The 15646-nt window shown below is 38.3% G+C and overlaps 1 protein-coding gene across 1 annotated transcript in view; it reads right to left on the bottom strand.

Moving 5' to 3' along the window:
- The window catches only part of TTC29 (tetratricopeptide repeat domain 29), a 249786-nt gene that overhangs the window by 165972 nt on the left and 68168 nt on the right, over positions 1–15646 (bottom strand). Inside the window, exons 5-6 of the mRNA XM_088827845.1 lie at positions 13871–14083; positions 5856–5941 (exon numbers count right to left, since the gene is read on the bottom strand). Coding sequence (XP_088683971.1) covers positions 5856–5941; positions 13871–14083 — 299 coding nt within the window. The remainder of the gene's footprint in view (positions 1–5855; positions 5942–13870; positions 14084–15646) is intronic.

The following is a 15646-nucleotide window of genomic DNA, read 5'->3' as shown; positions in this document are numbered from 1 at the left end:
CCAGGTTATGAGAGTATTAAATAATCTGCCTGCTAATGCAGGAAACACAAGAGAGGAAGGTTGGATTCCTGGGTTGGGAATATTCCCTGGAGAAGGAAATGGCAACCTGCTTCAGTATTCTTGTCTGGACATGTCATTCCATGGACAGAGGAACCTGGCTCTGTAAAGAGTCAGACATGACTGAGCACACACATGTGCATGCACACACACACACACACACACAAATTATCAAAGTTGAACATCTCATGTGCCTTTTGAAGAGTCATGATTTTTTGACCCATGAGAGAAAAGCAGGAAGAAGGAGAGATGGAAGAGAGAGGGGTGATTAAACATCTGTGAGTGGAACACAGGAGGGACGTTTTGTGTCCAGGAAGTGACATGAAAATACAACCTTCAGGATATTTAGAGAAAGACAAACTGATTTTTTTTTTTTAATGGGAGGAGAGAGGAATTTTTAAAAAATAATGTTGCTGTGAGTTAAGAATTTTATCTCGAGTTCTCTCAGGACAACTATGGAAAAATTGAAATTACTTTTCTTTTAGCTTGCTGGATGTTTTCCTTTTAACATGGTATCCCCTAAGAGAGCTGTGAAGAGCTCACATTTATTTGGGTTGCATCATCGTTTCAGTGGTACATAAAAATCATCACTTATAAAATTGATTAAAAGGAAAACCTGTTTTATGCATGTTATTGCAGAATCTGCCAAGCATGTGTATGTCAGCTAGATTATCATTTAGGTGAAGAGCTTACTGTTACGAAAGAGGGAGTTACTATTAAGGGAGACGGTAACAAATGAAACGAGAAAGGAACTAAATGGGAACAAGTTATAAGAAACCTCTTGCCCCAAACTTTCTGTGCCCTAAACACTGGAAATAAGATAAATTATCCTTTGATAGGAATGCTTCCTGATATATATATATATAATATCTTCATATCTGTTGAGTCAAAGAATAACTAAAATTTGATTACCATTATTTAGTGAAACCTTAAGATGACATCATTTTACAAATATAATCCATATCCTTCATTGTTAATATTTATCAACAATCCATAAGTCACTAGAATATTAGTATAACTATTTTTCAGATACATTATTTATTTGCATTTTCCTATAGGATGTTGCTGATAAGGCTAGAGATTTGGGTTACCCATATATATAAGTGCTAACATCAATGTTAGAAGCATTATGAGTTATTATAAAGATTCTGACATGTCTCAAACATAGAAATTGATATGTTTTATATATGGAATAATTAAATATAGTACAAGAATTTAGTACTATAAAATCAAATGAAGTATCAATGTGGGGAATTCTCCTTTCAGAGGGTAAGTTCTGCTTAATAATGGGAAATTACTAAATAATGGAAAATACCTCAATAATGTACTAAAGACTGATCTAAGTTGATGTTCCTAAGATTAAGAAGTGGAATGAAGTATTTACAGAGAAAGAAAATTCCTGCACAAAAACAATTTACTTAGATAGGACCATCCTTTTTCTTAAAATAACTTTATGGTTGCAATGTTTGATTGTAGGAGCTGGGCCAAATTTGCATATGGTCTTGACTGTGATTTTTGGTAAAACATTTTCCTCTTTGAAATCTTAGGACTTCATAAGACACATTTATTTTCTAAAATTAAGAATTTACTCTACTTGGAAACTTTAAGGTAGAAATTGACAATGGGTGAAGGGAATTACTACTTCTTGCCTCAGCACCTGATGTATATGGGTAGCTTTCTTCTCTTTTAAATGTCAGGGTCTCTGTGACCTTCTGCACAGGTTTATTATAGGAACCATCGCTTCTCTTCACTAAATGGACTTTCCCCATTAGTAGGTACTTCAGCTCTAAAAAAATACTCTATTTGTTTTTAGTTTAGTGCTAGTTCATAATTCAATAAAGAATGCTTTGTCAGCAAGGAATGGATGGCCAAATCTCACTCATATATTTGTCAACATATTCTTCTGTTCCATGTATTGATGCTGCTGCTGTTAAGTCGCTTCAGTCATGTCTGACTCTGTGTGACCCCACGGACAGCAGCCCATCAGGCTCCTCTGTCCACAGGATTCTATAGGCAAGAATACTAGAGTGGGTTGCCATTTCCTTCTCCAATTACATGTATTAATCATTTATTAATAAATTAAAGCCTTTAAATCAAGATCAAAATTAGCAAAATTTCAGAGTCCCTTCTTTTTCACATCATGAGAACCATTAATTAGGGATAGTTACGTGTGACAGGTTCTTCTAAGTCAAGATTCTTTGGGAAAAAAATCACATACAAATCTTTAAACAGATGGACAACATTTTGGAAAGGAGAAGAAATTTGTGAGAGATAGTAGTTGAATATAGGGGCAAGATATTGAAAATCTGAAAATATTCCAACATAAATTTAAATTTCGAGTGAGAGAATAAAAAGAGTGTATGGCGTTGACGATAGGAATTAATGATAGACTGAATTTAAGAAGGCAAAGGCTGAAACTAACAGAGCACTTTGTCAGCGTGAGGATGATCAGACCCAGTGCCCAGCGTGATGGCTCTGTCACACGGTGCTCAGTAAACAACTGTGAGTGAATTAAGGAGATCATGTCACCAGCCTCATCAAAGTCATCAAATATTCCACACTGCTTAAAAAATGAGCTTCACATTCCCCAGCAAAGTATTTAAGACTCTCCAGTCCTCCAACAGATTAAAAAATATGATCTTGGAATTAGAATGAATTTTTAATTCTTAAAAGAAAAACTGTATTTGGAATGAGTAGTCTTTCTAAGAATGTCCAGAAATCATACAAGAAGAAATTGATAAATTTGGCCACATACATATCTAAAAGCTCGGGATGGAAGAATTTCATAATAAGGTAAAAAAAAAAACAACAATAGCCTGTACTTATGGCTGATTCACCTTGTTGTACGGCAAAAACTAACACAACATTGTAAAGAAATTATCCTCCAATTAATAAAACAATACCTTAAAAAACAGCCTGGAAAAACATTCACAACACATATTAACTATATGTTTAAATTCTTAAAATACAAATAGCTCCTGAGAAAGCTGGCACTTTCACTTATTGTTATTGTTATATGACTACAAATTTGTGAAGTGTCTTTGAAGTGAAGATCAGAGATAAAAATAAATTTATTTTTTGTTATTCCTTTTTTTTTTATTTTAATGGAGGCAAATTACCTTATATTAATATATTGGTTGGTTTTGCCATACATTGACACGAATCCGCCCCAGGTGTACATGTGTTCCCCTTCTTGAACCCCCCTCCCACGTCCCTTTTCCCCATATCCTCCCTCCAGGTCATCCCTGTGCACCAACCCCAAGCATCCTGTATCATGCATTGAACCTGGACTGGTGATTCATTTCACATATGATAATATACATGCTACAATGCCATTCTCCCAAATCATCCACCTTTTCTCTGACTCAGCATTTCCACCTGTAGGAATTTACTCTGTAGAACATCCCTCACTTCAGCACAAAGCTGTTCACTGCTATACTGTTTGTGATCAAAACTGATTGGTGGGAATGCAAACTGGTACAGTTGCTATAGAAAACTGTGTGGAGAGTCCTTAAAAACCTGGAAATAGAGCTGTCATACGACCCAGCAATCCCAGTGCTGGGCATACACACTGAGGAAACCAGAATTGAAAGAGACATGTGTACCTCAGTGTTCATTGCAGCACTGTTTACAGTAGCCAGGACATGGAAGCAGCCTAGATGCCCATCGACAGACAAATGGATAAGGAAGTTGTGTTCATATACACAATGAAATGTTATTTAGCTATAAAAAAGAACGCATCTGGGTCAGTTCTAATGAGATGGATGAAACTGGAGCCTATTATGCAGAGTGAAGTCGAGTCAGAGAGAGAAACACCAATACAGTATATTAAAGCAATATATATGGAATTTACCAAGACTGTAATAACGATTCTACATGCAAGGCAGCAAAAGAGACACAGATGTAAAGAACAGACTTTTGGACTCTGTGGGAGAAGGCAAGGGTGAGATGAGATGACAGAATAGCATTGAAACATGTATATTACCATGTGTAATACAGATGACCAGTGCAAGTTCGAGGCATGAAGAAGGGCACTCAAAGCCGGGAGGTGCTCTGGGCCACCCCAGAGGGATGGGATGGAGAGGGAGGTGGGAGAGGGGTTCAGGATGGGAGGACACATGTGCACCCGTGACTGATTCATGTCAATGTATGGCAAAAAGCACTACAAAATTGTAAAGTAATTAAAATAAATTTTTTAAAAAAGAAAAAAAAAACTGATTGGAGATAACCTAAATGCCCACCAACAGGAGATGGTTAAATCCCTTATAGTATAGCTATACCATGGGACACCATGAGTCCTTTTAAAAATGAGACCTGTCTAGATACGCATTAGTATGGAGGAAGTTAATTCAGGAGGCAGAACGGTGTGTATAAAAACTTACTATTCTGTAAACAACAAAATGGACACACATACATGTGCACTTATATGCCAGGCATATACATTTTGGCAGGATAAACCAGAAACTTGTAACTATAATTGCCTTTAAGAAAACTGTGAGACTGAGTATAGGGGTGGAAGGAAGATTTATTTTCACTGTAAACACTATGGTATTGTTTGAATTTATTTCATCATGCACTTGCCATGTGATGAGGTGGGGGGAATATCTTTAAGCTAGTTTTCACTTAATGTTCCAGCTTGATCTCCTACTGTATCCTACTTTGCACATAACAATTCAATGCTTCTCAAACCTTCTCAAATGTTCTGTTGAGTGTGTGTCTAATATTCCATTATCCATGACTCTCACACTTTCCGCCTGTAGATATCCCACCCCTCAAAAGTTCTTCTGTGCAACCCTCTTTATTTCAGTATGGAACTAAATACATACTTATCTCTGAATTCAGAAAACCCCTGTCCACCCTGCTTTGAATTATAGTTGTTTACAAGTTGGTCACCCTCATTAAATTAGCTCCTAAAGGGAAATGTGCATCTTGTTGGCTTCTGTGCTCCTGAAAGTATCTGGAACACAACAGCCTTGCTGAATGCATGTCATTAACTAAAAAATATTAGGCAGAAGAGTCAACTAGGAAAACCCAAGTTCCCTATGATGACCCAATTTTAAAGAATGTATCTAGCCCAATTATAGGAATGCTACATAGCATGAATACCTAAAAGAGCCAGTAAGCGCTCCTTAAAGCTGAAAATAAAGCCAGTACTCCATGTCAAATAGGACTATTACCTGAGATGTAAACAAAATTAAATATGAAGCTACGCTTGAAATGTATTAGAGGTAAAAGAAGAGTGGGAGAAAAATTATTTCTGTTATAGAAAAGATAGCTCTTGACATTTTTTTGTGTGTCAAACACATCAAGCCTGATCATAAAATAGGCAAATAGTGATTTTTATCATGAAACAGGCTACTTCTCAGATTGGGACTAGCCATGCCTTCCCCACTTGGTGCCCTCTCCCCTAACTCCCACAGATGAAAAGTCCACAACAATGGAATTCAATCTGTTTCTTATTAACCACTGTCTTTTCTAAGAAAAATGTCCCAAGTCACATCATAAGTTTATTATAATTTTTTTTTTACTGTATACTTTTTGCTGTAATTTAAATCCATTTTCTCTTGTCCCTGGTGCTACGGGAGTGGAGGGCCCCATTATTCGATAACTTAAACTTCATCAGTAAAACCAATTTCTAATGCTTCTAGAATATTGCTATTCCGCTTTAGTCTCTATAAACAGGTACACTGACATCAGGCCCATCTCATTCCTCTTGGCCTTATAACAACATACAATAAAACAAATATAATAAAATAAAAATTAAAAGTGGCAGTGATGAAAAGTCTCCTTGAACTTACTGCTAATGCTGTTTCATACTCTCCAGCAGCCAAGTGCGCTAAGCCCAAGTAATAGGAAGCCTCTCCTTCCATCTTTTTGTCATTTCCTAAAACAAAAATGTAGAAAAAATATTATGGTATTGAAGAACCTGGCTTATTACCACAAACAGAATCTCTGCTTTTCAAGACAGTGAAAAGTTATTATAACAAAGTATACAGATTTATGGGCTTCCCTGGTGGCTCAGAGGGTAAAGTATCTGCCTGCAATGCAGGAGACCTGGGTTTAATCCCTGGGTCAGGAAGATCCCCTGGAGAAGGAAATGGCAACCCACTCCAGTACTCTAGCCTGGAAAATCCCATGGACAGAGAAGCCTGGTAGACTACAGTCCATGGGATCGCAAAGAGTTGGACACGACTGAGCGACTTCACTTCACTTCACATACAGATTTATATCAACAACCCCTGAAGCCTAGCTGTGTACTGATCAAAAAGGCTGACATTAGTACAATTTACCTGTGTCACAGATGTTAAAGTGTATTAGCAATATAATTGTGATGAGTTTCCTCTGTATACAAAATCTGGTCTTAGCATTTTGACATACATATATAATTTCTATACCAGTTACCCACATAAGGGCTTCCCAGGTAGGGTTAGTGGTAAAGAACCTGCCTACCAATGCAGGAGACATAAGAGGCACAGGTTTGATCCATGGGTCGGGAAGATCCCCTGGAGAAGGGCATGCAACCCACTCCAGTATTTTTGCTGGGAGAATCCCATCGACAGAGGAGTCTGGCAGTTCATAGGGTCGCCAAGAGTCAGACACGATGAAAGCAACTTAGTATGCATGCACCAATATGTAAAACCTACAGCCATTCACCATAGCTGTGACTACAGACATGAAATAATTGATAGAGTATCAGCCTTACTTGATGCACAAATACACATACACACACAGACTGGCATTGAGCTAAGTCTCCAATAAGGCAGTAATTAGCAAATTAAGGAACTATTGCCTTGACTGGGTTTAGTTGTAAAGTTATTGCTTAAAACTTGGGTAAGAATGCCGGAGCTTGGTTTCTTGGTATAAAGTTCCATGCATATTTTGAAATCCAAACACATTTTCCCTTGCTAGTGACTGGTAAATGCTTTTCACCATCTTTTCACAAGGAAATTTAGCCTTTCTAATTTTTGTAGGATGTGCTTTATTCCAGGCATTATCAAATTTTTCTTCCCAAAATGTGTAAACATGTAACATGTGCTTCAACAAGACATACATCACACTGTCTAATAAATAGATAATTTACTAACATTTAACGTACAAAATTTAACATGTAAATCTAATATACTTACAAGAACCACGGGAGGTTTTTATTTTAAAAAATAATACTATTCTCTTTTACTTTTGGAAGTCTTTGCCTTTTAATGTTACCTAACTCCTGGGTAATGCAAATGCTGACAGATATACCCTCATTTTTTATCTTTGGAAAGTAAAGCACTCTGCATTCCCACCATGATGGATTTCCACAGGAGCTAGCAATTCTCTGCTCAGCACTCACTGAATTACCTCTTGTGAAGCAGTGGCTCAACTGGAAGACTGCAAGGAAACAGGACAGCAAATGCCAGTAACAGTATATTCTTTCTTCTCTGACAATTTCATCAATTGCAGAGAATTATACCCTCAAGATCTCACTTCAGCAGAGTTGATAATGCTAGAGATTCAGCCTGGGAAATTTGAACCCATAATTCAGCTGGGTCCTCACTTTTTCTCTGCTTAGGCTTATGACTGCTGGGGGAAAAGGTGGGACTAGGGAAGGAAAAGAAGGGGTAGAAGGTAGAGACTATGGTGGGAAGTTGCCTCTTTGATAATTAAAGGTTGATTACTGGAGACTTGTACTTGCTGTGTTAAATGGTATAAAGCAGTGACAACTGCATGTTTACATACAGGATCATCATTTGCATTAAACTTTATGTAAAAGCAACCCAGAAAAGTAGAAAAAAAAATCTATTCCTGTAGACAGAAAGATTTTGAAACAGCTAATTGAAATAGATCACACCCAATAATAGTTTTAAAATAGGATTTAAGTATAAGAACTTCCTGTTTACTAATTGAGACGAAGTTAAGATAAACTGAAAGTAATAAAATAATGAAGGAAAACGTATTACAGTTGAATGACACATTCAACAGTGACATACCAAAAAAAGTGTCAGATATTATTTATATTGTGATGTTTACCTGTGTGGGTTAAATTTACATTAGCCATGCTATCCAAGTCAATAATCATTTATCTTAAAGTAATTAGTATGTTTTTATTTTCAAAACTAAATTGTTCATTCTTACACTAGTATGTTTACTAGAGAATCCAAAGAGGAAGTCATCCCAGGTGGAATAATAGACAGAGTCAATGTTTTTGGGAACAACTCAAATGTTTTATTAAAATGTTCCCTAAACCTTCCTTTTGTTATTTGGCTAACACATATTCACTCACTCATTTATTCAGTGCTTATTTATTAGGACCATGAAATGGCAACCCACTCCAGTGTTCCTGCCTGGAGAATCCCAGGGACAGGGGAGCCTGGTGGGCTTCTGTCTATGGGGTCGCACAGAGTCAGACACGACTGAAGCGACTTAGCAGCAGCAGCAGCATACAAGGACTGCAAGGAGATCCAACCAGTCCATTCTAGAGGAGATCAATCCTGGGTGTTCACTGGAAGGACTGATGCTAAAGCTGAAACTCCAATACTTTGGCCACCTCATGCGACGAGTTGACTCACTGGAAAAGACTCTGATGCTGGGAGGGATTGGGGGCGGGAGGAGACGGGGACGACAGAGAATGAGATGGCTGAACGGCATCACCAGCTCGATGGACATGAGTTTGAGTGAACTCCGGGAGTTGGTGATGGACAGGGAGGCTTGGCGTGCTGTGATTCATGGGGTCGCAAAGAGTCGGACACTACTGAGCGACTGAACTGAACTGAACTGAACTGATACAAGGTAGAAGGGGGCGACAGAGGCTGAGATGGTTGGATGGCATCATGGACTCAATGGACATGAGTTTGAGCAAACTCTGGGAGATAGTGAAGGACACGGAAGCCTGGCGTGCTGCAGTCCACGGGGTCGCAAAGAGTCAGACACAACTGAGTGACTGAAAAACGAATACCAGGCACAACTCCCAACACTTGGAATCCATCAGTACATTAACCAGACAAATTCCCTGTCCTTGGGGAGTTTATGTTTTAGAGAAATAAAAGAAAAAGACAGAAAATTCAAAATAAACATAATAAACTATATGGTAATTTTCAGGGTGATAAGTATTTTAGGGGAAAAATTAAGCAGGTTAAGCGGATTTGAGATTGCTAAGTAGGGGTACAAAGTAAAAAGCAGGTTTCAATATTAAATACAGTTGTCAGGGTAGTAGATCTCACTGAGGAGATGGTATCCACAAGAAAATTAAATTAAAGATAATAGAAAAATTTGAGAAACTCACAACTGTGTGGAAATTAAACACACTTCTAAATAATCATTGGATCAAAGAAGAAATGAGAAGGTAAACTAGAAAATACCTTGAGATGAATGGAAATGAAGATACAAAACCCCCAAACTTGTGGGATTCAGCTAAAGCAGAGCATAGAGGGATATGTACAGCTATAATGCCTGTTTTTTAAAAACGGAAACAACTTTTCACTTTACAAAAGTAGAAAAAGAATAACTAATTAAACTTAAAGCAAGCAGAAGGAAATAATAAAGACTAGAGAGGAAATAAGTGAAATAGAGAATAGAAAAAAAAATAGGTTATCAACAAAACCAAAAGTTGGTTCATTGAAAAAGCCAACAAAATTGACAGACCTTTAGCTAGACTGAACAAGGAAAAAAAGAAAATCCTCAAATTATGAAAATCAGGAATGAATGAGGGAAATCACGACAGTTCTTACAGAGATAAAGAAATATTATGGACAATGGTATACCAACAAATTAGATACAGTTGATAAAATGGAAAAATAGAAAGACACAAATTACTGAAACTGACTCAAGAAGAGAGGGAAAATATGAATAGATTCACAATAAGTAAAGAACTTAAATTAGAAATCAAGTACTTCCCACAAAAGAAGCCCAGATAGCTTCAATGATGAAGTCTATCGAATATTAAAAATACATTCAACACCAATTCTTCACAGACTCCTCCAAAAACTAAGCGAAAACACTTCCCAAATCATTCTATGAAGTTACTATTATTCTGACATCAAAATACACCACAAGAAAAGAAAACTACAAGCCAACATCCATCATAAATATAGACAATTCCCAACAATTACTAGCAAAGCCAATGCAGGAGTATATAAAAAGGATTAAACACCAGGATTGAGCTGGATTTATCCCAGGAATTCAGGGTTGATTCAACATGTGCAAATCAGTCCATGTAATACACTATGTTCAATAGAAAGGATACACCACATTTTCATCTCAATAGATGCAGAAAAAGACATTTCACAAAATCCAACCCTTTTTTTATGATTAAAAAACCCTCAACAAATTCAGAATAGAGGGGAACTTCCTCAACTTGTTAAAAAAAGTATCTACAAAAACCCCCACAGCTAATGTTAAACTTAATGGCAAAAGACTGACAGCTTTTGTCTTAAGATCAAGAATAAGACAAAGATGGCCCCTGACACGAGCCCTCACATTTGCTGGGAAAGGCTGGGGGCGGGAGGAGAAGGGGACGTCAGAGAATGAGATGGCTGGATGGCATCACTGACTCTGTGGACATGAGTTTGAGTGAACTCCGGGAGCTGGTAATTGACAGGGAGGCCTGGCATGCTGTGATTCATAGGGTCGCAGAGAGTTGGACACGACTGAGTGACTGAACTGAACTGAACTGAAACTTATCAAGAATCCCAAGACAAGACTGAGAAAGAAGAGCATTTTCAACAACTAGTACTGGGCAACTGGATACCTACATGCAAAGCATGAAGGTGGACCCTCTTTACACACACACACACACACACACACACACACCCCTAAATATAGGACTTAAAACTATAAAACTCTTAGAATAAAATATAGAAGTAAATCTTTATGACTTTGGATTAGTGAAAACCTTCATAGTTATGATATCAAAAGCACAAACAACAGAAGGATTACTTTGCACTTTATAAAAAAAAAAAAAATTGAGTCTCAGTGGATACCATCAGAAAGGGAAAAGAAAACCCAGTGTTTTCAAATCACAAATCTGATGAAGGACTTGCTCTAGAATATTAGAGGATTCTTATAACTCAATAATAAAAAGAAAAATAACCCAATTAAAAATGGGCAAAGAAATTGAATACACATTTCTGTAAAGAAGATATACAAATGGACAGTAAGCACACGGAGATGTTCAACATCATTAACCAACAGGGACAGGCAAAATAAATTCAGTGAGATATCACTTTATACCTACTAAAGATGACTATAATAAAAAGACAGAGCAACAAGTGCTGGCGAGGAGGTGGCTAAAGTGAAACCCTTTATACATTGTTGATGGGAATGGAAAACAATTCAGTGACTTGGGAAAACTCTTTGCCAGTTCCTCAGTAAGTTAGTCCTAAATATTCGTTGGAAGGACTGATGCTGAAGCTGAAGCTCCAATACTTGGGCCAACTGATGCGAAGAGCTGACTCATTAGAAAAGGCCTTGATCCTGGGAAAGACTGAAGGCAGGAGGAGAAGGGGATGACAGAGGACGAGATGGTTGGATGGCATCACTGACTCAATGGACATGAGTTTGAGCAAGCTCCGGGAGATGGTGAAAGACAGGGAAGCCTGGCGTGCTGCAGTCCATGGGGTCGCAAAGAGTCAGACATGACCAAGTGACTGAACAAAAACAACAACAGTAAGTTAAACATAGAGTTATATGACCCAGCAATTCCACAACTAGGTATATACCCAGAGTAACTGAAAACATGTACACAAATGTTCAGAGTAGCATTATTCCCAACAGACAAAAGGTGGGAGCAACATAAATGTCCATCAACTGATGAATGGATAAAGAAACGTGATAGTAATCACACAATAGTGTATTATTTGGCCATAAATATGAATGAAGTAGTGATACACATTACAAGATGAATAAACTTTGAAAACATGATGCTAAGTGAAAGAAGCTGGACACAAAAGAACATACACAGTATGATTCCATTTGTGTGGACTATCCAGAAGAGGCAAATGCACAGAGACAGAAAGAAGATGAGTGGTTACCAGGGGACAGGGGAAGAAAGGTGTGGGGCGTGACTTTAGAGAGTATGGGGTTAGTGCTGATGTTTGTACAGCTTTGTGAATTTATTAAAGGCCAATGATGATTGAACTATGAAAATAATAGAACACTAGAGTCATGAGACCACTGTATGGCTGATGCTATACTTGCGCATTGCACGAAGGCGCCCTAACAAAGGAGCTGGTGCACTATGGATATCAGTCTTCTTCAAATGCAATGTATTCCAATGTGGGAGGCAAGGCATGCAATCATCAGCTTGCGGCTTCAGGCTCCTTGACCAAAGTAGAAGGCAACAAGAAGGGGTGATTTGTTCCAGAGCATTTCAGTAGTGGTCAGGGCTCTGTGAAATACTGTGCCATCTTTTAACCTGTTGTTCTTCCTTATATGAAAAATATGGGCACAAATATTTATTGGTTTCAAAGGATACTCAAAATTATTACAGCATAAGAAGTTGGCTTTCTCCAACTCTCTTTATCTGTCCTTTGGAAAGTGAGAGATGCTTTCAGAAAGAAGACTGCTTGACAGGCTCTGACTGTTGGAAGAGACCCTAAGAACTTTGCTTTCTTTATGAATTACCTTATGATTTAGCAAATATGAACCTAAAGTGAAATACCTTTTCCTAACCAATAACATTAACTTACATTAAAATTCCACATGACTTTTCACATGACTAAAGTTAGCTGCTGAAATTGATCTAAGAGCTAACTATTCATGTCAGTGTTTACCCCTTTGGGGAAGGTACTCGATCACCATTCATTCAAGAGCAGTTCATTCAATGGGATACATCTTTCAATGTTATATTTCAACTAATAATATTTTTAAAAAGTAACAGAGAGAATAAGCTTTTACTTTCACTCTTTAAAAAATTAAAATCAAACCCAGAAAATCAGTCCTATTTACTCCAACTAACCCATTTGTTACTCAGTAAACCAGCTGATTAAATATAAACACAAGCTAATGAACTTTGGTTCAAGGGCATAACTTCCATCTTTTCCTCCTTCATGAAAGGGCTACTCGATTAATAAATTACTCTGAGGTAATTTATTTTACTTTGCATCTCACAAAGTAAAAGCTTATGAATGTATGTTCCAAATTTTTCTTTATATTTTATCCATATGCAAATGATATAGACTATCAAGCATGTGAACAGCTCTCACAAAAGCATTTTCACTGCTGTGAGTGTGCGTATGAATCACCTGGGGGTCTTGCAAACCTGCAGATCCCGATGTAGTCGGTCTGGAGTGGGGTCGGAGATGCTACGTTTCTTACAAGCTTCAAGGTGATGCTGATGCTGTCAGTCCAAAGGCCACACACTTTGACAGGCAAGGGTCTAATGTATACTAAACCTCATCTTCCTGTTATTCCTAACTTAATATCCATCATATATTTCCTATTACCTGACAAAAGGGAATTTACAAACAGTGAAAGGTCTCTCAGATTTTAAGAAATATATGACTTTAAGCGTGCGCTCACACACACACACATACACACACACCCTTAACTTTTGCAAATGACCTTACCTTCTCATTATGGGTTTATTGGTTTATCACATTACTCCCAGAGGGTTGCAATTTGGGAGATAAAGCTTTCAAGAAACTAATGGATTTCTTGTTGTCAGCACTAAGGCCCCTCTGTTTTACAGTGAAACTTGAAAGTATATTGATGGCATTTGTCTCTGCATTTCATAGGAAATAATCACCCAAACACTTGACGGTTTTTACCTCCCTCTTGGGAGAAGCAGCATCTGCCCATTAAAGGCAGCAGTGTGAGAGTGCTCTTTTCCACCCACCTTCTTTGGCTATTTCACAAGCTTTTATTAGAATTCTGATGGCCTGTTTGTATTCTTTATTTTCCAGCATTTTGTCTGAGAGTAATCTGTAGGTCCTCAGGAGACTCTCGCAGGCCAACAAGTTGAGAACACGGCCTGTCTCATCCTTCCATATCCGCCCTTGCGTCAATTGATGAAAGGCTTCATAATGCTCCGCAGCTTCCAGAAGCTGACCTGAGGAATAAAAGCCATTCATAAATACCAACCACAGACCAGAATATAGCTTCAAATATTTTTAATACTTCTTGTACTTTACTATTCAAGTGGCGTGGAGGAGGGTGGAGCCACGGAATGCATTCAAGTCTTTCTAAAAAGGCTGAAGAGGACTTCAGCTGATTGAAAGGAGCTATCTCAATATGGAACGGAGATTCAGCACTGTTTTTTTTTAAATTAATTTCTTTAATTGGAGGCTAACTACAATATTGTGGTGGCTTTGCCATACATTGACATGAATCAGCCATGGGTGTACATGTGTCCCCAATCCTGAACCCCCCTTCCACCTCCCTCCCCATCCCATCCCTCAGGGTTGTCCCAGTGACCCGGCTTTGAGTGCCCTGTTTCATACATCGAACTTGGACTGGTGATCTATTTCACACACGGTAATATACGTGTTTCAATGCTATTCTCTCTAAGCATCCCACCCTCGCCTTCTCCCACAGAGTCCAAAAGTCTGTTCTTTGTGTCTCTTTTGGTGTCTTGCATATAGGGTCATCATTCAGTTCAGTTCAGTCCAGTCACTCAGTCATGTCCGACTCTTTGCGACCCCATGAATCAAGTTACCACCTTTCTAAATTCCATATATATGTGTTAATATACTGCATTGGTGCTTTTCTTTCTGACTTACTTCATTCTGTATAATAGGCTCCAGTTTCATCCACCTCATTAGAACTCATTCAAATGAGTTCTTTTTAATAGCTGAGTAATACTCCATTGTGTATATGTACCACAGCTTTCTTATCCATTCGTCTGCAGATGGACATCTAGGTTGCTTCCATGTCCTAGCTATTGAGAACAGTCAGCACTGATTTTGGACGGACACTTGTTAAAGGGATATACTTGGGCTAGTAGAAATTAACGAGAATTGAATATGTTTGGAGACAGTGTGAATGTTAAGTAATAATTATTAATGAGAATCATATTAGCTAACATTTATTCAACATGATGCATGCAAGGGATGGTTGCTATGTACTATATATGCACTCATTTAATCATCAAAACAGTCCTATGGAATATAGATCTGTTGTGATTCCATTTTACAGAAGAAAAGAGTGACGTTAAGAATTTTGCCTGTGGGCTTCCCTGGTGGCTCAGTGGTAAAGAATTCACTTGCCAATGCAGGAGACACGAGTTTGATCCCTGACTCGGGAATACCCCACATGCTGTGCAGCAACTGAGTCTGTCGGCCACAACTATCAAGTCTGTGCTCTAGAGCCTGGGAATCACAACTGCTGAGCCCACGGGCCACAACTACTGAAGCCTGAGCACCCTAGAGCTGCGTGCTCTGCAGGAGAACCCACCACAGTGAGAACCCAAGCACTTATCTAGAGGGCAGCCCCTGTTTGCTGCAACTAGAGAAAATCCCGTGCAGAAACAAAGAAACTGCCCAGCTGAAAAATAAATAAATAACCAGTTTTACAAAACGATTTTGCCCAAGATTGCATGGCCAGGGGCTTAGCAGATCCGGGCAGTCTGATTTCAGAGCCAATGTTCTAAACCCCTCCGCTGTCCTGTTATCCC

This window comes from Moschus berezovskii, chromosome 19 (assembly GCF_049115385.1).
Source record: "Moschus berezovskii isolate FMDL1 chromosome 19, NW_MosBer_1.0, whole genome shotgun sequence".
Lineage (NCBI taxonomy): Eukaryota > Metazoa > Chordata > Mammalia > Artiodactyla > Moschidae > Moschus > Moschus berezovskii.
The sequence above is the reverse complement of the archived record's forward strand: the minus strand, read 5'-3'. Positions and strand labels throughout refer to the sequence as shown.